Source organism: Daucus carota, chromosome 2, assembly GCF_001625215.2.
Source record: "Daucus carota subsp. sativus chromosome 2, DH1 v3.0, whole genome shotgun sequence".
Classification (NCBI taxonomy): domain Eukaryota; kingdom Viridiplantae; phylum Streptophyta; class Magnoliopsida; order Apiales; family Apiaceae; genus Daucus; species Daucus carota.
This window is the reverse complement of record NC_030382.2, coordinates 48,221,049-48,246,007: the sequence shown is the minus strand read 5'-3', so window position 1 is coordinate 48,246,007 and position 24,959 is coordinate 48,221,049. Positions and strand designations below refer to the sequence as shown.

Below are 24,959 nucleotides of genomic sequence, written 5' to 3'. Positions count from 1 at the left end.
TATTCCATAAATAATCTGAAATAAAATCAGACTAATACTTTCAATTTATTATATTCCATAAATAATCTAAAACAGAATCAAATTAATTTATGCCAAGATATATACCATATCAATGAATCTGAAACAATTTTTTTTTTATATCTTTCACCCAAAAATTCCGGAAAATTAGAAAAATAGAACGGAGCTATCTGAGAGGCGCCACCTACACGCCCCTCGCTTCTCCTTTATATAAGTATATTGATTGAAGATCTTATGTTGGTAGAAAATATTCACATGATTTATAATCATATTAAAATAATATATTTCATTTATAACAATTTAATTTATAAATTGTTAATTTTTATTAGCAATTGTCTTTTAAATTCAAATTTTACTATTTTAATATTTTATATCACGTGAGAGCATCTCATCGGCTAAAACCAGCTAAAATTGAATAAGAAATTCCATAATTAAGAATCATTAAGAATATGTAAAAAGAATATCTTCCCCAACGAAATATACTAAAATATTAGCTTGTCATGTCAAATGGGAGTATTCTTAAGGTTTGTAGACAGATAATCCTAAAATTTACTACACTGCAACAGAACCTGCATAGATGAATAATTAGATTTCCATTTTCCACATAGAAGAGATGGAGTTTTTTTAATCCCACGTATAACCATTTAGCGAGAGTCGAAGTAAATTAATTGCTTTCTGAAAATACAACTACATAAATTATTTTCTTATCGTTGGTTCTAAATTCTAATCCTGCAGTATATATAAATGCATTTTCCTATAACATTCTTAACAGCTACTGTATATCAGAATCTCTAGCATTAGTCTATAGTTACATGACTTTACCATCCCATTTTCCCTTCTCCTCAGGACTTAGGAGTATATAGACTACAGTACAGTTTGCAGCTTTTTTCTTATATAGAACTAATGTTTGATTCTGGCAGAGTAGATTACAGCTAAGCCAGCCACTGCCAAAGCCACAGCACAAGGCAATTTAGCTTTACCTAGCATATACTTCATTGCAAAATGACTACTTGCACATGCCAACAGCCATCTTGACAGAAAGTGCACCCCACAAGTTTTCTGATATTTTTGAAGAGGAAATTCCTGTACAGATCAACAGCCAAAGCATGAATCAGATAAGTGCACACATGATAACCAAAGTTATTGCAAGAGAAACTAGAAAAGTTAGTAAATCTATTCACATGAACTAAATATACTTTTGCAACATACTAAAATTTTAAGATTGTGTTTGGGAACATGTAAGACATTTCAAATGTTGGATTTCAAGAGACATGATTTGAGTTGTCATTTCAAATTCTCAAGTTTATACTTGTATAATGTCTTGAATTTCAAGTAAGATTCAAATTTTCCAAACATATTATTTGTTCAAATACAGACTTTCAAAATGAAATCTAAGTTCTCAAACTGGCCACAATTTTTCATCCAGATTACAAATTTATATACTAGTCACCAGTTGCTAAAGATGTCCAACTCCAAACTAAGATAAAGGGCTGGTTGAAATACCTAATTCAGCGGTTTATTCATTATAATTTACCAATGTTTCCAGCAAATGCATCACAACTGCAATTGAAATTTTCTAAAGAATATCCCTGCAAAATAATAACAGAATTTTCTAAATTCACATCTTGAGCAGATTCTTGTGGAAATGTGTCATAACTGTGAAAGACGTCAACAGGTTTTGGTATAATTTTAGAGTTGTGAAGGAAGGCGTATAACAATTTTTTAAATCTAAGGTTAACTATTTCACTACTTCTTGTACTTTCAAAAAATATTTCACACAAAAATATATAATATTTACTTGAAAAAGTAAATCACAATCTATATCCACATGACCACAATGCGTAGTGCAGTAACAACATGCTTGGCAAGGGTAGCAAAAATGATTTGTTATACCTTTGGCAACTTGTCCTGATAGGCAAGATGATCAACATGAAGCCTCACATTTGATGCTGCATGAAACCAGAGACTGCGGTCAACATTGGAATATACATTTGCTACTATATCAAACAATGTTTCAGCTCCATCTTCTATGGCCTTCAAAATTGAAGATTCTCTGTTCCTGCGGTTCCTGAAAATAAAACAATTATGAGTCAGCCCTTCGGTTCCAAAAAGACTACAGCATCAGCACTAAAAGGGTGTAGAATGTGCCATCCCTTCGCTTAAGAATAAACCGTTTAACAATAACTGATCAACCATTTTACCAGATTTAATTTCAATTACTTAAGCGTGACCTATGTACAAGAATATGAGAATGCAGAGTGAACTCTATACACGTAGCATGATTCTACCCAGATGTCATCTAATATAAAAACAAAAGCATTTAACATTTTTCGTACTTGAGATATTCACATAGGAGGTGCTTAGGCCACAAGTTTGTCCTCCCGTGCATGGGAATCAAGGTATGTGGTGAAAGATCCATAAATCTATATGTTGTATGGAAGTAATCCTGCACAAATAAATTTTTGTGACAAATATATGAGATACATTCGGTACAAATTTACAATTACACATCTGAAAGAAGACATCTGATGTTGGACAAGTTAGCAAAAGCTAAGATAATCAAACCCTCGGATGATTGAATCACAACTCATATCAAACCCAAAGTTTAAATCCCTGAATTGACAATAATTAGTTTGGCTAGGGTTCCACTGTACCCTACCCAAACTCAGAGAACAAAGGTCACTCACATTCATGTTTCCACCGGAGCTGATATCCAAGACTGCACTTCCTTGGCTGAAGAAAGTCAAAGGGTGGCAAAATAAATTAGCACAAAAAAGGTGCCAGAATAACTCAGCAAAATGAACAGTGCCAGAATAAATTCTTACCCCACACAATGATCACCAACAATCAATGAGTGAGTATTGAGATGAAGCAACGCCATGTGGCCGTCTGTGTGACCCTAATTAGAACATGATTACCATCAAAGAAAATCAAAAACGAAATTCAGTAGCAGATAATATCACAAGTTTCATTTGCTGAGGTAATCTGCCTGATAAACGCACCAAGAATTTTGATATGTATAGCTAAGCTATAATAGCAGTTGATTGGTAACTATATATATATATATATATATATATATATATATATATATATATATATATATATATATATATAAAGAGGAAACTGAGATGGATAGACACCAGCGATAGCATTTACCAAATTTATTTTAAGGATTTTATTACAAAATAGCTTCCCGATCCCCGACATCTTTATATTAGTGAGCTAAATTGCAATGCCGGAGCATTTCAGCTCCAGTAAAATACAACCAAAAACAGAGAGAATCTGAACCTCTGGTGCTAAGCCTTGCATATACACATCAATGGTTAATGCTCTTCTAGCGAGCAAGTTATGTAAGCAAAAAGGCCTTTCTATTTCCAACATATTGCTTCTTTAATATGGACTATAGGAGCAAAATCGAAGCAGACCATATTAAATCCATAGGCTAACAGAATTGAGGATGCAAAATAAAGGAAGAAATGTGTATAGAACATTACAGGAGCCGAAATAACTCTCAATCGTTGGCCACCAATGCAAATTTCTTCAGCTCCAGAAACTGGGGTATGACTAAGAGACAAACCATCTGTGAAGGACATAAATGAGATTCATAAACAACAGTCTTACATTCTGATCAACAATTACGTATTAAATTGATTTAGATGACTACAATGCCACATTTGAGTCTTTGACCTTTAGAAAAGAACAAATGACATGTGAGTTTTTGGTAAGTACTTATCCGATTAAGTAACCAGTTTAATACATTCAGCAAGAGCTCTAACCAATTAACTAATCTACAAGGTAATGCATGAAACTGGTGCTGTCCAAGATTTTGATCTCAAAAAGAAAATTAACATGACTAACCAATTACAATATTCAACTTTTCAAAGGGAACAAAGCTTGAAACCTTTTCTAATTCGACGCATAGTATCATCATGGGCCAAAAGAGAAGCATCAGGATTGCTCTTCTGGACAGCTGAAAGACCTGAACCAAGATTCATTCAAATCATAAAAAAAAATAAGTCTGACTTGCTTGAAACAACCAGCCTCGGTATAATTTATGAAACCTCAATTGCACTGGTGGAAGTAAAGAGAAACACACAAATAAGAATGTCAACTATGAACGATGCTTTAACTACTCCTAATTCATCCTCCAAGGCAAATATCTTTTTCCTAGATTCAACACCGTCTAATTAATATCACTACGCAACATCAGCCTCTAGTTGCAGAGAATTATTCAGATGTCATCATGACTAGACGCTGGCGTCTTGTGACCAAATTTTTCACAATTTTCTGGAAGCTTATATTAAAAGGAGATGTCGAAATTAAAGTAGAAGATGACTTTAAAGAAATTCTGTTCTAGATAATAGAATTAGACCATACAAAGGTAGGTACACTGCAAGTCCTGGGGAGTCATTTGGAAGGACTTTAACTTTATAATTTAAGAGTTAAGCAGATGATAGTTGGACTATGCCAACTTGTTTTTATAGTTATCTGGAAGGACTTTAACATTATAATTTAAGAGTAAAGCAGGCGATAGTAGGACTATGCCAACTTGTTTTTGTAGTTTGTATCTACAGGAAGAAAGATGATAACATGTAATATACAGTATTTGCTTTACAATGAAGTTTTCAGCATCGAACACAGTACATGTCTGAGGGAATCCCTAAAGATATATTTGCATCGTATGAAGTGCCTATTTATATCATGGCTTTATTATATTTATCATGCTCTCCAACCAATGATGTGATAAATGTTTTTACAGTTCCGATGGCTGATGTTAAGGTACTGAAGCAAACTGCTGTACATGTACAATTGCTTATCAAAGACTTAGACTTCAAAGCAAAATATACTCCGTCAAAACTTAACTTTAACATTTTCCCCGTCACTTAATTAAAGTAAAATGCATTTTAATTCATAATGTCTAGTAACTTTTTATGTCCCTTAAACTGAGTTGAAAAAGTCAAAGCAACAAAAAATTTGGAATAGTTGGAGTATATATAGTTTCATTTCCAGTAGCCTTCGTCAACTGGCCTGCAAACAACTAATAGTAAGTTACACTCACATATGTACACGACATTTAAAAATGGTGTGTCTTGGTATAACCTTGCAACTTTCCCTGTGACTTACCATCAACGTGATCATGATGATGATGAGTAACAAACACGACTAACTTTCTGGGCAAAGCAGCAACAACATCCCTAAGCTGATTGTTCAATAATCATTACACATATGTCAGATGGTGAAGACAAATGTGAAACTTAGTACATGTAAATCGGTTTATTATAAATTAGAGCAGTTGAAGTTATTGAATTCTACTGACGTGAAACATGCTGAACAAAACAAATATTGCTTTAAAAGGCAATGCCAATGGATACATGAATAAAGTACTGCTTTGAGGTGCACGGTATGCCAAAGGATGCATGAATGGTTCTGGTGAAGACTACCTAATTGACTGGTTTTACATACAATACCTCATCATGGAGTTCAGAACGGCAACCAGGATCTATTATTAATGCATCTCCATGAGTAACAAAACTGTGATCACCACAGCTGTCATGACTACCCCCAGATGCAAATACAACCAAATTCGTAGTCCGATATGGTTTTGCCGTTCTACTTTCCATCGGAATAATTATAATCCCGGGAGGATACTCCTGTAAAAAAATGAAACACCGGAATCTTATAGTTTGATAAACTCATGCAACTTAAATTTTATGAACAATCAGCCTCAGTTTGACAAAAAATATCTTCATAATACATTAACACAAGATGATTGTATAACAAATTAATAATACACGAGCTATGTGACTCTATATTAACTTTTTTCTTATTGCCAATTACAAGAATGCTTTTAAGAGCTAAATTCCTTCAGCATTAAATTAAAGGTTTTACCAATTAACTAAAGATTAGCCATTCTTCCTTACCTTTTTGGTTTGATCTTATTGCCTAGCTACGGAAGCAGAAAGGACAGCAACAAACCTGAGAATGCAGGTTGGGTGGAATGATCAACTTATCAGAGTGCACTAAATTTTGGAGAGGACCAAGAACAACCAAAGGCCCTATGCGATCACTTTTAGGCTTTACATCAAGAAAGCACTTTTGGCAACTCTGGTCGGACATCCACTTACAATGTTCTGCATGATATAATCCCAGTATAATTCAGTAAACATAACAGCAAAGCACATATGAGAATAGTTGATTGTTCTTGACATAATCAGGTTAGATAACTTATACTATTAATACTTTTATATCAAAGTGTCAGAAAACAAAAGTGAACTAATTCTTTAGCATCCTCTGACTTGTGCAAATTATAAAGCCCATATCGATAATTGATAGCAGCGCCTAATCAATGCATTGACAAATAAGAATTAAATATTATTATTTTATTTTATATGATATAATGAAGCTATCAGATGCCCTGACCACTTCAATGTTACAGTTAAGCATTAGCACATTAGGCATTACGTGTACTACTGTACTCTTTTTTCAAGTCTTCAACTATTAAGACTATAATGCCTTACAATTTATATATATCGGCAAAGGAATTTTATGTCATGCCTTAGAGATGTTAGGTGTATGAAACGTGATACGAAAGACTCTACATGTCAGTTGTATCCTGGTTTTTATTTATTTGAGAGGCTTAGATATACAGCCTAACTCCGGCATTACATATATGTCGTGAACAAATAGATTTTTCAAGCTTTAAGCAAAAGTATTTTACAGTTTAAATGCATGCTGCCACCACTTTAAAGATATGACCGTCTAAATATGTTCAGGCAATGCTATCCAATATGATAATCCTACCTGAGGTTTTGAGTGTTGTTCAAGCTTAACTGTTTTCCTCAGTCACTCCTATGAAAGTTCAATAATACAGATAGCTACCCACCTCAAAATCTAGTTTACACTAAATTAATTAGAGATTACAAGCATCTGACCTATCGGTTTACAATTCTCTGAACCCCAACCTATATAAAACTGGGGACTGCACTTCTTTAAATAGTGCAGTTTTTGTATGGTACTGTGCAAACTACTTGAATCCAAAACAAACTAAAATCAATTCGATTATTATCGACCAGCACAAACCTTTTAAGATCCCATCATCAGGTCCTAGTTTTCCAGTAATATAAACTGTATGTACAGGAATTCCGGGGCCAAAGTCAGGTTCCTCAACCAACTTCCAAAACTTCCATTGCGCCCCACTTGTTTCCCCAAAACCAACTTGTGCCAAAACCTATAATTTCCAACAGGCAAAATGCAAATCATATTACACTACCTTCTCACATAATGCATATAATCACATTCAACACAATTCATTAAACTCTTTAAACGCATCAACTAAAAAATTAATTTTATCAATTTATTTGCTACATCAAAAATTCACATAAAAGAAACAAAGTGGAAATAATAATCAACCTGGTTGAGAGCAAGAGCAAAATCGAGAGTATTTAAGTCAATCTTGTGTGAACACGACTCCAGGTCCTGAATTTGAAACTGAGAATTAGATTGTTGACCTTGAAGTAACAGCAATTGAGCTGAAGGCAAGTCCCAGAGATGAGAATCAACGTAGGAATCGTACTCTTCATCATCGAACTTGGGTGGTGGGGCCTGCTTTACGAGGATGAGCTCGTTGTCGTTTGAAGGGCTTTTTATGATCACGGCTAGCTTGTATGAAGCAGCCATTTGGGAGTGTAAGCTGTAAAGTACTACTAGAATTCTCAAGAGGTTGGAGAATAGAGAATCGAACCAGGTACTTGCGATTTTCTAAAGGTTAATAACGTAATTAGATGGATTGGAAGGCGATAAGTTGTGACCTCACCGTGAATTTTGTTGACAAGACGTCGACTCGCCCCAAATTCTGTTACGTTCCCTCTGTTTTCGGACCGGTAATCGAAATACTCCCTCCATCCCCCTCAATTGTTTAAAATTGTTTACATTGGAGGGGGACACGGATACGAAATATATAAAAAATGAGTAAAGTTAGATGAAAATTAGGTAAAGTGGTGGAGCTATCAATATTTAATAATAAATTTGAGATAGTGTAGGAAAGTAAGGGATATAATAGTAGTTTTTATTGAGCTATTAACCAAAAAACCAAATCAACTTGTCATTTTTTTGCCAAAAAACCTTTAAACTTCTGTTTTCATTAACAACCCCAATAAACTTTATTAAAATATATTAAAAAAATACAAAATAATCCATGGTTAAATCTACCGATCTGAATTGTCAAGTATCTTTTCCTAATTTGTATCTTTTTATACATGTGTGTGTCACGTCGTGACTATTCATTGATAATAATAATTTATCTTTTAATAATTTATAATATTTTAATTTAAAAAACCATTGAATATCTTAGGTTTCATCATCTTTGTCAAAGTTACGCTTATACAAACAAATTTATCAAAGTCACGAGCAATCTACAAGACATGTATGTGATTTTGAAAGTGTTATGCACATACCGGTAGAGGTGAGCAAAACCGAACCGGAACCGAAAAACCGAACCGTGTAAATTCGGTTCGGTTCGGTCCTAGTTTTCAGAAATTTTGTTCCATTAGGTCCGGACCAAATAGACCGAAATAAAGTTCGGTCTGGTCCGGTCCGTGAAAAAATATTTCGGTCCGGACCGAATAGTCCAAAATATATATAATTTAATTTATATTTTATATTATATATATTTTATATATTATATTTGTAATACTTAATTTGTCAATTTAATTATATCCATCTTGAATGAATAGGGGGTGATTAATTAATATGAAAATTTTGAAATAAATCATGAATCTTACTTTTATTTATAATATATATTTTTTTATTTCTGAAATAATTCGATTCGGTCCGGTTCGGTCCATTATAAGACTTCGGTCCGGTTCGGCCCGAAAAAAAATTCAAACTTCGGTTCTCGGTCTATTCGGTTCGATACGGTTTTGGACCGAACCGACCAAATGCTCACCCCTACATACCGGAGATAGTATTCACAGAGAATCAAAGTAGACTTTTGTATTTAATCACGTCTTTTAATGAAAACGTTCTGAAATTAGATTTTAAAGATTGAAAATCAATAGACATAAAAATCTGACATGTTGAACTTACAACAGCAGCAAGCCAACAATATCATAATTTTTCTTAAACTTTATTATTCCTGAACTCATTCATCCAGTCAAATTTCAAGTGTTCACTATAGTAGTGCATAATAGTGAAGTTCCTGTGTGTATTAAGGAATTGCATCATAGTGAATTACCACAGCAATGTTTGTTATAACAATACGGGGAAAGGTAACACTCATGCTGATCAACCTATCTTAAAGCTGATTTTTTTAATGGTGCTGATATATTTTTTAGTTAATTTTAATATTTTTTGATTAATTGTAATCAATTTGCCACATAAGATATAGGGCCGTTTTGGTGAGCTTATAATAAGTGCTTCTTGCTTAAAGTAAAATAAGCGAAGTAGAAGTTAGAAGTTAGTTAAGACTTATAAGCGATTAAAGTGTTTGGAGAAAAAGTAGAAGTCATGAAATAAAAACTAGGAATGCTAACTTTTTATAAGTGCTTATCGACTTTTTACACAAACGGTACGAATAAGTGCTTATAACTTAAAAGTCCAGAAGCGGGCTTTTAAGCCCGCCCCAAACACGCACATAATATGATCATGGTTAGTCCACGCAAGCTGTAAGTAACTCTAGTTAATTTTTTTCAAAGATTTAGTAAAGTTTATTGGGGTTATTAATGAAAAAAAAGTTTAAAGGTTTTTTGGCAAAAAAAAGACAAGTTAGTTTGGTTTTTTGGTTAATAGCTCTTGTTAAATATGAGATAGTAGGGGAAGATAGTGAGTGTAATGATGGGAAAAACTTAGTAACGTAAAGAATTGAGACGGACATCCCAAAATGGTAACCGTAAAAAAATGAGAGGGATTTTTGCTAAGCGCAGTTGCAGGACTCCGTCCGGTCCCTCCGTTATAAGTATCGTTTGACCTTTATGCAAGATTTTTATGAAAGGATTTGATCACATATCTAAAATTTATATTTTAATAAAAATTAATATAAAAATATTTTATTATATTTTTATTTAAAAAAAGATATTTACAAAAATATTACTTTTTTGATACATGATCAAAACATCTAAAATTATGTGTAAGAAATCAAATGACTTATATAATGGACGGGAACATGAAGTAATTTCTTAGTCATCGGATTCAAAAAATATTAATCATTCTATCTCTTTTTAATTGTCATTTGACTTTTTACAAAAAATATACTTTTTCTCATTATTTTTTTTAAAGAAAATTCCGAATAAAAATTTATAATTTATATTTTTATCCATAAAATTGATTTTAGAAAACGTAGTTTCGATCGTAGTCCGTAGATATGCCGATCAATTTGGAAATTGTAGAACAATATCGGGTTCCTAGAAGACGCATAAATATAATTGGGCTTATGGACAAGTTATCCTAAAAACTGTGCCCAAAGCCTAATTGTTTATATTGGGCCATAAACAGGCCAACCAAATTTGGTCATTTTTGTATTAAAATGGCTGACATTATTACATTTTGAATAAGTTGGTCCATATGGATGAAATAATGAGCGCATGAATCAGAAAATGTTCCACGTAACAAAGCCTGTTGAGTTGAAACACTCATGTTACCCGACGCTTGGTAGTACTCAATTTGCCCCCTTAATGGTGAACAACCATCCTGGATATCCTTCTAGATTTGCATTGTCTGAATTGCCTTGCCAAGAGACAACCTAATTTTTACTCCTCAACTTTTAGGATAGTTGTGTGGTTTTTATCTCAGCTGTCTATGCGACTTTTAGTTTGTGATATTGTGTATTGTGGCGCGAAAATCCGATACTGACTCAAAAATTGTCAATTAGGATTGAGGCTCTTTTTTTTTTTTCAGCTTGAAGAGATGGTGCAGGAGTCCAAATACTGAAAAATCGACAAGAAAAAGAAATCGGTGGCAAACCCGGAGTAGTCGAAATTATAATTTTGACACCCCTCGTCTCGCACAAAAGATCTGGGACAAAAAAATCAGATTTTTTTCAAAATAAGTTAGACCGGGCTTTTTTAAAAATCGGGTCGGGTCGAGTTTTCTCGAAAATACTAGGCCTAGTTTACTTATAAATTTTCGGGTTTTTTAAAAATCCCGATTTTATCCAGATTTTTCGAAAATAGGCATGTTTTAGGCCTTCAGGTTGGGCCGGACCGAATTTTTTTCGGATTGGTTTTTTCAGACTTTTTTCCCACATTAGATAGGATTTCATATTTCAAGTTTTTCGAACATCTCTACGCATAACAGACTACATATTAAATTTTTATCTATTCTCTTATATTTTATTATTTTGTATTGTCATTTCTTCAAAATATGATAAATCCTTACACACATGAACACTTGTCATGTAATTAAAACCGATATATACAAAAATAAGATTAGATATCTTGTTTTGATTTTTGGTGATCAAATTATGTAATATTGACCGAAAATTTGTAATAATTTTTTATTTTATGGTGTATAACATTTTTATACTTCTTCGATTATATAGTATATACAAATTACAGTCAAATTTTGGTTGATTTGATAATTTAAAAGTCAAACATGACAATTAACTAATGATGCAGAGAATGTTAATTTATAAATCATTAATTAAAAAATAATTATAGTTATACAATTAAAGCATTTTATAACATGTTTATTAAGATTAAAATAATATAAAAATTAGTATGATAAATATAATTCTATATCTATTAGAAAGACTTTGAATTTATTTTAGATTGGTTTCGAATTGCTAATTGCTAGAAGTAATGGAGAAGAAATGTGTCCAGATTAACATTAATTAAAAAGGGAAATTTGAATCGGTCAGACAAACATTCAATTCAAATCGGTTAGGTCAGGGTCACCGCTGCGAAAACGATACAAACATGAAAGATGTACCAGAACATCACAATATAAATGTGATGTGGGCTCGCCTTCCACATCAGAAGCTAAGAGTGGCCTTGAGATGCCACGGTTGTATCACATGTTTGCCACCTAGTGGCACGCCCCTCGCAGCTTGTAGCATTATTTTATGTTGCTGACATGCCCTTTTTACTCCTGCTATCTTAACCCCATCGTTCATTTAACTGCATGAGTAGACATTTCGTTATGCACCGGTCAACTAATTAACAAATTTATTGACATTTATCCGACACATAATAATCTGGATTCACTGTGTATTTTGAAATTTATTATACTCCTTCCTTCCGTTTCAAATTACATGTCCACTTTCAAAAAAACACATAGGTTAAGAAAAGTAGATTTTGAGAAAAAATAGGTGTATTAAGTCATTAATTGAACCTAATATGTGGTGTATATGGTTGATCTTGGAAATATAAATTTGAAATATGTGAAGGAGAGTTGATTTTGGAAATATAAATTTACATTGAAAGTAAAAATGGACAAATATTTTGAAACATTTTTTTTTCAAAAGTGGACATGTATTTTGAAACGGAGGGAGTAATTACTCCCTCCATCCCAAATTAGATGAGCTAGTTGACTTTGGGCACGTAACTTAAAGTGCATTGACCGTATAGTTCCGAAATTTATTTTTTTAAATTTTCTTTTGTAAATGAAAATTTCATATTTAAATTTTTATTTGGAAAAATAAAATTTCAAAAATAAGTAATATAGCTATGCGATTTATGAATTTTAAAATACGTGTTCGAAATCAATGAGCTCATCTAATTTAGGATGGAGTAATACTTTAATTTTATGAACTTGTCGGTTTGTTTTGAGAAAAGGCCTGCGTCCAAGGACCAAAATTCTTCCTTTGAATGTATTCGCATTTCAAAACCACCCAAAATGCGTATTCCTGAATATCAAGTCTTCTCTTCAGATCTAGAAGACTAGACAGGACGCCTTTCTTACCAGCTCAATTAATCCTCCTTCTCTAGAAAATTTAAAAAATATTTAATCTTATTATTATAAAACAATAATTCAAATAAGAAACTTATAATTGTGGAACTAAGAACTGTCATTTTATATTTAAATTAGTTATTATTCACATTTTTATTTAAAAAAGAAGTTATTGTGTATGCAATTGCATCCTCCCAGATATATATTTTTGACAGTTTAATTATCATTCTTTGATTTTCACCATCCCTCTCATTTTGTCTATAATTCTTTATTTATTCATACTAAAAGTAAGCCGGTAATTATCAAAAAAATATATTATTTCAAAATAGTAATATGAATGAAACTTAATTTATCATATTTACTAGATGCGGAGACACATGTAAAATAAGAGATGAGAATATAACGAATGAAACGAACACAAACATTATTTATTTATTCAAATGTATTAAATTAATCACTTATTTAAAAATTGACTATGATTGGTTTAATACAAATATTAACCTTTTAATCTGTAAGTTATGTGCAAATCGTCGAATTAACTTAATTTTTAATTATATGATTAATATGTTGTTTTCATAGTTGTATCCGCCAACTTCTCATAATACAATAAAGGCAAACATATTTTTTTACACGTATAATTAACTTTTTTCACATCTTTAATCTCTTTTCAGAGGTTTAAGATCAAATGAAGTGAAGCATATTTTTTTATACATATAATTAACTTTTTCCACATCTTAACTCTTGTTATAGGGTAGTTGGCGAAATATGTAATTAACTTTTGTGGAATTTATAAAATAGTTAAATTTTGACAATAAAAATTTTATTTTATAAAATTTCAAAAAACCTATTTTTCATAATACTAAATTATGATGCTATCTACAATGTCAATAATAACTCAGCCAACTCATAACCCTAGTTCTTCAAATACAGTAGTAGGAAATAGGGGTGAGCAAAAAACCGATATGAAACCGAACCGAAACCGAAACCGGGAAAAACCGGCTAAAACCGAACCGTCAAAAACCGAAACTGAAACCGAAAAAATTAAACCGAACCCGAACCGTTTTAATTGGTTCGGTTCCGGTTATATTTCCAAACCGAACCGGAAAAAACCGAACCGAACCGATTATTAAAATAAATAATTAAATATAATTTTATATAATTATTTATAATCTATATAATTTTATATAATGTAATTCTAACTTTAATTTATAAGTCACATGAATTCTTATATGCAGCTCTTTTGTGTTCTGTCAGAAATTTTTATCTTCTGCTGTTGCTAATATTACCCAAGTCATGATGCTTGGCACACTACACATTAGAGAGGTCATAATCACAGGACAAAGATTGCCCTGAAAATTCTTAAACTGGAGCACTCTCTGATTATATGGTGTGAAATCCTAAAATAATTCTTTCGACTGATGTCTGGGCAATAAGTACCAAGTGAATTTTGTAGTCGGTTTTGTAACCGAAACCGAGCCGATTATAACCGAACCGGGATTTTTAAACCGAAACCGAAACCGAATCCGAACCGGCGGTTGCGGTTTTCGATTTCAAAAACCGAGGATATATGGTTGCGGTTCCGGTTTTATCGGAAAACCGAGCCGAACTGGCCCACGCTCTCCCCTAGTAGGAAAATCAATTAGCACTGATACTACAATATGAAAACAAATAAATTTAATAAGAAACTATAGTAGAAACTCTTTAAATTAGTATTCGGTAAACTAATAAATTCTCTAAAATAATAAATTTATCCGGTCCCGATTTGGGTCAATGTAAAAAATTGAAAAACTCAATAAAATTACAAGATAATAATTTTTCGGGAGATCTCTTTATAATTTTCAGTCACGAGAAAATCATAAATTAATAATTCATAGAAACTTGTTTAAAAATACCGTATATTGAATATATTTATTCCTCTTGTATATATTTACTATACTACACTTCAAAAGTCATTATTGATTTTCAATACATATAAACACAATAGTTAGTAATTTATGTCGAGTCCCGAAGTTCACTGCAATATAATTCTAAGAGGCATAAACTAATTTGCCTTTTTATCTGATATGTGCAGTATAATCGATTAAATTTTTTTTAAATTAATAATTAATAATTTATTAATAAATTAATGAATTTCTCCGACATTATTAATTCACAAAGTTTTTACTGTAGATATTTCGCGGGGTATTCCAAATCTCACCATAAGTCACGAGTGAACAAGCAGAACGGTGCACATCTCTGTTCCGTACCGTTCCTGCACACTTGGTAGCACTCCTCTCACACGCACTGTATCGTTTTAACGCTGGCGCGCATACACACGGTCTTCTTCGTGGAACGTTTTTATAATTTCCACCTGGCATTTCAAATTCCACGTGTCCTTAACAATGCTCAATATTTACTTGCCTAAAAATTAAAAAGCCCAAATATTATCCATGATATTAACCTTATTCAAGCAATTCTTCTGCTCCCCTTTCCGTTTTAGAGAGAGAAACAAACTAATCTGGATTATTCAATAAATACATACATACAGAAGATGCACAAATTATACATACAAAATTGGGAAAAGATGAAGTTTGGCGACAATGGAAACACAAACACCCTAGGGTTTATGTAATCTGAATCACCAATACACAATCTCTCTCTCCCCCTCTCTTTCCCTCTCTCCCTCTCTCTCGTGTATATATAGAGATAGATATGGCGACGCCATTGTCAGGGATTCAACACGGAGGAGGCGTAGCGGTAATGGCAGGCGCGACGAGCCAGCTGGAATTGTCGAACAAGAGGAGTTGTTCGAAGAGTTCGGCGTCGCCAATTAGGATATTTTTGTTCTTTCATAAGGCTATTAGGTCTGAGTTAGATGCGCTCCACCGAGCTGCTATGGCGTTTGCTAGTGACGTTTCGACTGATATTAAGCCTTTGTTGGAGAGATATCACTTTCTTCGATCCATTTATAAGCATCACTGCAATGCGGAGGATGAGGTTTGTTTTGATACTGTATCTATTACGTGTTCTTGTTGTGGTTGTTTTATGGTATTAAATGAATTTTGAGATATGCAGGATTTGTTTATTGTGATGGAACTGTTGTGTTGTTTATTGGTATCGAATTTCTGTGTTATTGTGTAATTGAATTGCGCTGGGATCACGATTTGATTGAACTCTTACAGTCTTACCTAGAAATATCTGCAAGTTTGTTGCGGGAAGTAATTGTGATTTCTTTTGTATTTGTGATGGTAATTGCACATGTTACTTGCAAATGCTGCTCAGTATTAGTATCAAGTACCATAAAAGAAAAGGTTTAGTGTCAAGTTTTACATACCTATATGGAGTGCTTGTTGAAGACAATATCATATACTTTATGTGTAACACATGTTTGGGTAGTTTACAGGTTTCTGTTTCTCGAACTTACGTAATGGTTGTAAAACAAGATGTTCTCAAGCTAATGTGTATCTGTGCTCACTAATTGGTAGTTGGAGTAGGTTGTCTTTGACACGTCTTGTCTAGCTTTGTGGAATTTGTCTGTTTTTAGAAAGCAGTAATGTTCTTCAATTTGTATAATAGTGGGGAGGGGAGTTTGATTTGAATTGTTTTTATGGTCGTCATATGAAAACCACTGCCTGTAATCGTTGTATGTAATGAATATATGCCCGTTCGTTCCGTGACTCAATATTCTTTTATAGGGTTCTTACATTTGTGCCGAGGAAAACTAAACTATTTACATATGATATGATTTTGACATCATCGTATATTTTTTATTGGAATTTGTTACCCGATTTTGGGGAAGATATCGTTTGTCGTGTACTGGTGTACGATGTGTACACGCACATGCATATTTTTTTTTATCATTATAAATAATGTACATATATAAATATATTAAACACATAAGTTACACGCAAGTTTCACATATAATGTTTGCACACACACACACACACATTAAAATCTCCCTTTAATTATATATTTAATCAATCAATCAATCAATCAATTACTAGTCAGTTCTAGTAATTTGTCATAATAATTTGACTGTTGTTGGTTCATGTTGTTAGGAACAAGATATTCTGATACCTACTTTGTTTGCTAATTGTTGGTGATGACATGTACTTTTTTATGTCCCCAGAAGATATATCACCAGTATTGTATGCGTCATTGATTCAAGTTTTAATGACATTAGAATGACGTTGAACTTCATAAAATCTGAACCTATATATTTTCCTAATTAAATGGCTTTCCTTCTGGAAACCTAAATATAGAGTTCTGATATCAATCATAAATCATGGCAATACACGGAATCATGATTCAGATGAATTTTGAAATGGCAGGTTATCTTTCCAGCTCTTGATATCCGTGTGAAAAATGTGGCGCGGACTTATTCCTTGGAGCATGAGGGAGAAAGTTTTCTTTTCGATCAACTCTTTACACTGCTTGATCCAAATATGCATAATGAAGAAAGTTGCAGGAGGGAACTAGCCTCATGTACAGGAGCTCTGGAAACATCAATTAGCCAGCACATGTCCAAGGAAGAAGAGCAGGTATGTATATATGTTGTTCTATTGGCCTTTGTATGCTTTACCTATGATAAAGTAGCTTCGAGTAGCCTAAGATATTACAGACATCTTGGATACATGGAAATGGAAATTTGTGGCTCAGTTACAAAGTCATGGTAGTCCTGTTAGACAGCTTAGAATAATAGGATACTGAATGATGTTTATTTATTTTTATTTTTTATGAAAAATATATTTAACGTCTCCCATTTCAAGTGTAAGGTATGTCAAGTTAGCTTACGCTAGGTTTATGATATATCAATTTAAATTGCCATCTTTCTGGCTTTAAATTATTTATTGTTTTGCAACTATGAAAGTCTGTTCTTTGTCCATGACTAGAAATTGTTTCAAGTGTTTGCATATGTTATACATGTATTGAAGGAATCTAAATTAAATTTGGAGTTTTTTTCATTGTTCATATTAATTATTGCAAATTGTGTCTCTCCTAGGACCATCCTAATATATTATTTCTGATCCAAACTTGAAACTTACCAAAATCTATGCATTATTTGATTCATAATATATATGTTGACTGATTGATAAATTGTAAATGATATGCATACTGGATTCTTCCAGTAAAGCAAAAACATTTTTCAAAGCTTGTTTTTATCCAACTAGATTTGAAAATTCTTTGTGAAAGTCCATTATAATTTAACCCCAAAGTGCTGTAATGAAGAATAGTCAATCGGGGTTCATCCCTTGTCCAACAATGCTTGTTCACAATGTTGAAAGCCATGGTATCCTGAACCTCCCTTACATATTTGAATATCTCAGTGAATTAAGTTTATCTTGGTTCTGGCAGGTTTTCCCGCTGTTGACTGAAAAGTTTTCATTTGAAGAGCAAGCTTCATTGGTATGGCAGTTTTTGTGCAGCATTCCTGTGAACATGATGGCTGAATTTCTTCCTTGGCTTTCTTCCTCTATATCCTCTGATGAACGCCAGGATATGCGCAAGTGGTTTCGCAGAGTGATCCCAAAAGAGGAACTGCTTCAACAGGTGACATCACTAGACTGTTAACTGTGGATTTAATAATCTTAACTGCATCATGTATCCTCCTTGACTTTTCTTCTAAAATTGAAGATTATTTTCACTTGGATGGATGGGGAAAAGATTAATAAGAAGCGTAAAAGTTGTATAGATCATTCTGAGCTCAAAAGTTCTTCAGATTTTGAGGCTAGCACCTCCATATGTTTGGTTGATAAAGGCCAGTGTCCTTGTGAATCTTCAAACACCGGAAAAAGAGAGATTTTGTTACCAGACAGCTGTCCTGCAAATTCCACTCTGGACCGACCAGTAGATGAAATATTGCATTGGCACAAGGCAATAAAAAGTGAGTTGAATGATATCGCTGAAGCAGCTAGAACGATACAGCTATCTGGAGATTTTTCTGATCTATCCACATTTAATAAAAGGCTGCAATTTATTGCCGAAGTTTGTATATTCCATAGGTATGCTGAAGCATACTCCTTTTCAGTCTCTCTTTTATACTCTTTTGTAGTAATTTTTATCAAACTATGGATGAAGAATCAAACTCGGAACCAAATCCTGAGGTCGCTGCTGGTTAGTTTGTTTATATTGATAACCCTTGAACTGGGAGAGATAATGACCTTGAGTTGAAGTTTTTATGTTTGGATGATAAGTGGTGACTGTATGCATCTTGCTTAAAGATGTTCCACATGTAGTACTTTCTGTAAGAGATGCTTTCCATGTATGACTGGCCTGTGGGCAAAGTCTTGGTCGGGATGTACTACAAGTAACATTCAGGTTTCCTTAAAATCATGGGAAAGGAGTTTTTTTTTTCCTAAAGAATTTTGTACACAAGAACTGCACATATTTAAGATACTTGATCTCTATCCTTCACAAAGTGAGATACCACATTGAAGCCCAGTATGCTTCTTTTTGAAGCAACTTTTTGTAATGGTTTCATAGGATCTCCTGGGTTTCATGTTTTATAGTTGCTTCTGGCTATGATTTTGCACCATCCTTATTTATTAGTCTATCTTGTCACATTGACTGCAGCATTGCTGAGGACAAAGTTATATTTCCGGCTGTAGATGCAGAACTTTCTTTTGCCCAGGAGCATGCAGAAGAAGAAAGTGAGTTTGAGAAGTTTAGATGCTTGATTGAAAGCATAGAAAGTGCCGGAGCCAACTCATCTTCCGCGGAATTTTATTCAAAGTTGTGTTCACATGCTGATCATATAATGGGCACTATAGAGAAGCATTTTCATAATGAGGAAGTTCAGGTGAGCAGTCTTTTGTCCTAATCTTATTTTAACATTATCACTTAAACCCTCTATCTTTTCACAAAAATACATATCAGCTTGCACATCATTTTTGTGCACTCTCCTGTTCATGCTTGCTATTACTTTCAGTAAATTTTATATGTATATGTGCGTGTGCTTGAGGTTATATGTTGTATAAGTTTCTAACAATCTCTTATGTCCTTGTCGCATTTTCAGGTTCTTCCACTTGCGCGGCAGCATTTTAGTCCTAGAAGACAGCGAGAACTTCTGTATCAGAGCTTGTGCGTGATGCCCTTGAGACTGATTGAGTGCGTCTTACCATGGCTGGTAGGTTCACTAAGTGAAGAAGAAGCGAGGTCATTCCTTTATAATATGCATATGGCAGGTTCAACCTCTTCTTTTGCCAATACATATATCTCTTGTGCATAGTAGATTTTTTCGTGTGGAGATTCATTTGTTGACTACTATATGCTTAACTTGTGCGTACTTATCAATGCAGCCCCAGCCTCAGACATTGCTCTGGTTACCCTTTTTTCTGGCTGGGCATGTAAAGGTCGTCCAAGTAATGTTTGTTTGTCTTCAACTGCAACTGGCTGTTGTCCTGCCAAATTGCTAACAGGATGCAAAGAAGGGTCTGCTAAACCATGTGCTTGTACCTCATTCATGCCTGTCCAAGGTATTTCTTTAGGCCAAAAAGAAAATCAGGAGAGTCAAGTCAAGAGTGGGAACTCATTGCAAAGGGATGAAAAGGATGCCAGTGACCATCCAGGCTCCACAAACATATCGAAAGTATCTTTTAGTAGTCAGTCATGTTGTGTGCCTGGATTAGGAGTCAATAGCAATAATTCACTTGCTACAGCCAAATCCCTGCGTTCATTAGCATTCAGTCCCAGTGCTCCTTCCCTTAATTCCAGTCTCTTTAATTGGGAGACAGACGTGAGCTTGACGACTATTGGGCATGTGACGAGACCTATTGACAACATTTTTAAGTTTCACAAGGCCATTAGCAAAGATCTAGAATTTCTGGATGTTGAATCTGGAAAACTTAATGATTGTAGTGAGGCTGTTCTCAGGGAGTTCAATGGCAGGTTCCGTTTGTTGTGGGGATTATATAGAGCTCACAGTAATGCAGAGGATGATATTGTGTTCCCTGCACTAGAATCAAGAGAGACCCTTCACAATGTTAGTCACTCTTACACATTGGACCACAAACAGGAAGAGGAACTGTTTGAGAATATTTCTTCCACACTTGCGGAACTTTCAGAACTTCATCGAAATATAATGACTGTAAGGTCAAACAGACATATCTCTGTTTCTTCTGATCACAACGATAATTTGCAAAGATACAATGAACTAGCGACGAGGGTTCAGGGAATGTGCAAGTCCATCAAAGTAACCCTAGATCAACATATTTTGCGTGAAGAACTTGAACTCTGGCCTTTATTTGACAGACATGTTTCTTTGGAGGAGCAAGATAAGCTTGTTGGCCGTATAATTGGTACTACAGGTGCAGAAGTGCTACAGTCTATGTTGCCATGGGTAACTTCTGCCCTTACTCAGGAGGAGCAAAATAAAATGATGGACACGTGGAAGCAAGCAACTAAGAACACCATGTTTAGTGAATGGCTTGATGAATGGTGGGAAGGAAATCCTTCAGCATCTTCACAGGCATCATCATCAAATGATGCTAATCTCGAAGGTTCCTTTGCACTACTTTTTACACGAAAGCATCTTTACGTCTTCACTGTGTTTTTATTATTGTTCTAATATGTTTATGCATACTTGTGAAGGTCTTTCACCTTGATGAACAGCCGCGCATAAGATGAGCTTATTTTTTAATTTCCATTTTCAGGTACTGATATCCATGAAGCTCCGGACCAAAGTGACAATACCTTTAAGCCTGGCTGGAAAGATATTTTTCGAATGAATCAAAATGAACTTGAGTCAGAGATAAGAAAGGTTTCTCGGGATATAACTCTTGACCCAAGAAGGAAGGACTATCTAATTCAAAATCTTATGACTAGGTCTGCCTTTGTTATATACATGATTAATGTACTACTTATTTTTAAGAAGTTTGTCTTGCAGCCTCAACATTGTATTTATTATGGTTCAGTCGTTGGATAGCTGCTCAACAGAAGCTACCTCAGGCAAGAACCAGCGAAGCTTCAGAAGGTGAGGATCTAGTTGGATGCTCTCCATCATATCGTGATCCGGAGAGAGAAATTTTTGGGTGTGAACATTACAAACGAAACTGCAAGGTTCGTGCTGCTTGTTGTGGCAAATTATATACGTGCAGATTCTGCCATGACAAAGTCAGTGACCACTCGATGGATAGGTAAATTTTTTTTTGGTAATGATTCTTGTTACTTTCTTTTAGCATTTCAAAAATATAGATGACATCTGAAGTTTCTGTTTTTATTTACAGGAAGGCTACTACAGAGATGATGTGCATGAAGTGCTTGGAAATTCAGCCGGTTGGACCAGTGTGTGCAACACCATCTTGCAATGGATTCTCAATGGCAAAGTACTATTGCAGCTACTGCAAATTTTTTGATGATGAAAGGTTGTAAATTTATTCCATCAAAATTCTATCTTTTTGGCCTTATATTGAATATATATCATGAAAACTTCTGTTGAATTGGATTCGTGACATTATCTCCCTTCTAATGTTCTTTCTTCAGGACAGTTTATCACTGCCCATTTTGCAATTTGTGCCGGCTGGGAAGAGGGCTTGGTGTTGATTTCTTTCATTGTATGACGTGCAATTGCTGTCTGGGAATAAAATTGTTGGACCACAAATGCAGGGAGAAAAGTCTAGAAACGAACTGCCCTATATGCTGTGATTTTATGTTCACATCAAGTGAAAGTGTCAGAGCACTTCCTTGTGGCCATTATATGCATTCAGCTTGCTTTCAGGTTTGATCATCTGTTCAACTGCAATATTTCTTTTGTGCATATAGACATCATTTCGTGTTATCCTTTTTTTTTTTGGTAAATCGTGATATGTGTATCTTCCTGTCTACAGGCATATGCTTGCACTCATTACATCTGTCCAATATGTAGCAAATCAATGGGAGATATGTCTGTAAGGATATTCTTGTCTTTCTTGATCGGCTTTGGATTAAATTGCCGATAATTTCTTCTACGAGTTTCTGCAAAATGCTAATCCACACAATTGGCTTATTCATTCAGTCCATATAAATTATTTAGTAAAATATTTTAGTTTTGTCAACTGCAACTGTGTAAAAACTAAATTATATTAATATTTTTCTAGATTCTTTGTTTAAACACCGTGCGACTGTGTAGGACTGCAGAATAAAGCTCCTTAATACCAATGACCTACTATGTTATTAGCATGGATCTTTGTGGTTTACTCTTTATACTTAACCAGCCAACACCCTTGTATATATTTCTGATAGGGCTAAAAAGCATTAATAAATATGGGACAATTATCTGTCAATAACAAGGTGGATGGTTTGCCTCCGTGAGTAATCTTCGTGGATAAAGGAAAATCCGATGGAAGTCTATAAATTGGTTAAGAAAACGTTCTTTAGAGTATATTGACTAAAGAGTTTGTTTGTAGAATGGAAATCACTTAAGAATAATGTTGGGAACAAAAGAGAAATGTTTATGATCTCTCTGAGATTGGTATCGTACTGTGTTAAGTCTCTGAACCATGATTCAGAATCGAGAAGTCTGCACTGAATGTTGTGAAATAACAGATAAGCTTTAGCGTCTGATGTCGTTTCTAACTCACTAATATTACAGATGTATACTGATTGTTTTGCAAATTAACATCCAACAAGCAGAATAATCATTATTGTACCAATTTTTTCCCTCCGTAATGTAATTCATTTTTCTTCCTAATTCTTAGGTTTACTTTGGAATGCTTGATGCTTTAATGGCTTCTGAGGTGCTGCCAGAGGAATATCGAGGTCGCTGCCAGGTACAGTGTCATTAGTGTGATTATTGCGATGCAGTCTTCGAAGTGACAAACCTTACTCATTAAATTTTGGCTATATAGGATATATTGTGCAATGACTGTGACAAAAAAGGAAATGCTGCTTTTCACTGGCTATATCACAAGTGCGGGTTCTGTGGATCATACAATACCAGAGTCATCAAGGTTGACAGAAACCCAGATTGTGTGAATTAAGTAGGTAAAATAGGGACTCGCTCACAATAGTGTTCGAGGCTTGTATCTTGATATTGCAAAAGTTACGTAGCCTTGTAAAAAGCTCCATGACCCGGTAGTTTAATATTTAGCCACTGTATGATACTGAAGTCTTTGTCAAGTACAAGTGCTTAAGAGTTGGGGGTTATCCACTGGTCATTTGGTCTTTGTTTCATCTATATAGTCCAGGGAGAAGCCTCCTAGGCTGGCAATTGCATGGTTGCATCCTAATAAGATTGGATTTTTCCTCGTTAATATCTTGGATCCTTTTTCAGAGAGAGTCATCGTATAAATTGTTATGGTAAGCAGGAAGTACACTGTGTTTCTACTGACCAACAAACTCACATGTTTGGTAGTTGGTACCTTCATTTCTAGTTTTTGTTCAGTATTCTATTCTTTCGTTCATTACCTTGCACCACGGTTCTTTGTACAGAGAATCTGTCATTTTTTCCCAGTGAACTATGAAAATTATGGTACATGGATTATGTATGTATATCTTTTGTACCGATCAGGATAAGTTTGTATATCTTCTATGTCATGTAGGAAGGGCAATACTTATATTTTCTGCTGAAGCTTGTATATCTTATACTTATGTAATCAGGGCTATACTTATTTTCTTCTGTGGGAAATGGATTTCAAAGGGGTCTTGCATTTTTCAAGTTTAAGGATTTTCCGAACATGTCTTAATATTGCCAAATTATTTCAGATGGCAAACCCTTTGGTTGAAGAATTGTACGTCCAAGCTTATTTTTACATAGTTAAACTGAACCAAAATTTTAATATTTAATTTCTAAAATTTAGGTTTATATATAAAAAGCAAGTACAACTAACATCAAACGAGACTTCTAGATTCAAAATTAATAGAATTTAAATATTTTGGGGAAACTAAAACTGTATATAATATACCAAAGCAGACTAGATGGCCGTTTGGCTAAAATTATTTTTTAAAAACAAGGATTTATTTTTGGAGAAAATTACGAACAATTTTATTTTTTGTGAAATAAGTCCTTTTTTTTAGTTAAATGATGAATGTGAAACAACTTTTAAATATTTATATCCAATTTTCTTTAATAAATATACAATTTTTTTTAAAAAAAACCCTTAATA

The 24,959-nt window shown here is 33.9% G+C and overlaps 2 protein-coding genes across 4 annotated transcripts; one reads left to right on the top strand and one right to left on the bottom strand.

The window, feature by feature from the left end:
- Positions 1-755: 755 nt before the first annotated feature.
- On the bottom strand, positions 756-7,903 carry LOC108205710 (uncharacterized). Of its 2 annotated transcripts, XM_017375743.2 has the most exons (13): positions 7,429-7,858; positions 7,099-7,246; positions 5,995-6,149; positions 5,487-5,669; positions 5,143-5,218; positions 3,920-3,997; positions 3,513-3,598; positions 2,844-2,917; positions 2,706-2,751; positions 2,355-2,464; positions 1,912-2,086; positions 1,522-1,607; positions 756-1,101 (listed from the first exon to the last, which is right to left on the bottom strand). In XM_017375743.2, the coding sequence occupies exons 1-12, from the start codon at positions 7,693-7,695 to the stop codon at positions 1,542-1,544; spliced, it is 1,464 nt and encodes a 487-aa protein (XP_017231232.1). In that variant the 5' UTR covers positions 7,696-7,858; the 3' UTR covers positions 756-1,101; positions 1,522-1,541. The 2 variants fall into 2 exon arrangements, with proteins under 2 accessions (XP_017231232.1, XP_017231231.1); XM_017375742.2 differs by lacking the exon at positions 1,522-1,607 and having other exon boundaries at positions 7,429-7,903.
- Positions 7,904-15,325: 7,422 nt separating this feature from the next.
- LOC108209282 (zinc finger protein BRUTUS) lies at positions 15,326-24,378 on the top strand. Of its 2 annotated transcripts, XM_017380101.2 has the most exons (14): positions 15,326-15,876; positions 17,211-17,420; positions 18,235-18,429; positions 18,514-18,881; positions 19,453-19,678; positions 19,895-20,063; positions 20,178-21,377; positions 21,531-21,702; positions 21,792-22,013; positions 22,104-22,241; positions 22,360-22,594; positions 22,704-22,763; positions 23,553-23,624; positions 23,703-24,378. In XM_017380101.2, the coding sequence occupies exons 1-14, from the start codon at positions 15,592-15,594 to the stop codon at positions 23,832-23,834; spliced, it is 3,684 nt and encodes a 1,227-aa protein (XP_017235590.1). In that variant the 5' UTR covers positions 15,326-15,591; the 3' UTR covers positions 23,835-24,378. The 2 variants fall into 2 exon arrangements, with proteins under 2 accessions (XP_017235590.1, XP_017235591.1); XM_017380102.2 differs by lacking the exons at positions 22,704-22,763; positions 23,553-23,624; positions 23,703-24,378 and having other exon boundaries at positions 15,456-15,876; positions 22,365-22,567.
- The last annotated feature ends 581 nt before the right edge of the window (positions 24,379-24,959 follow it).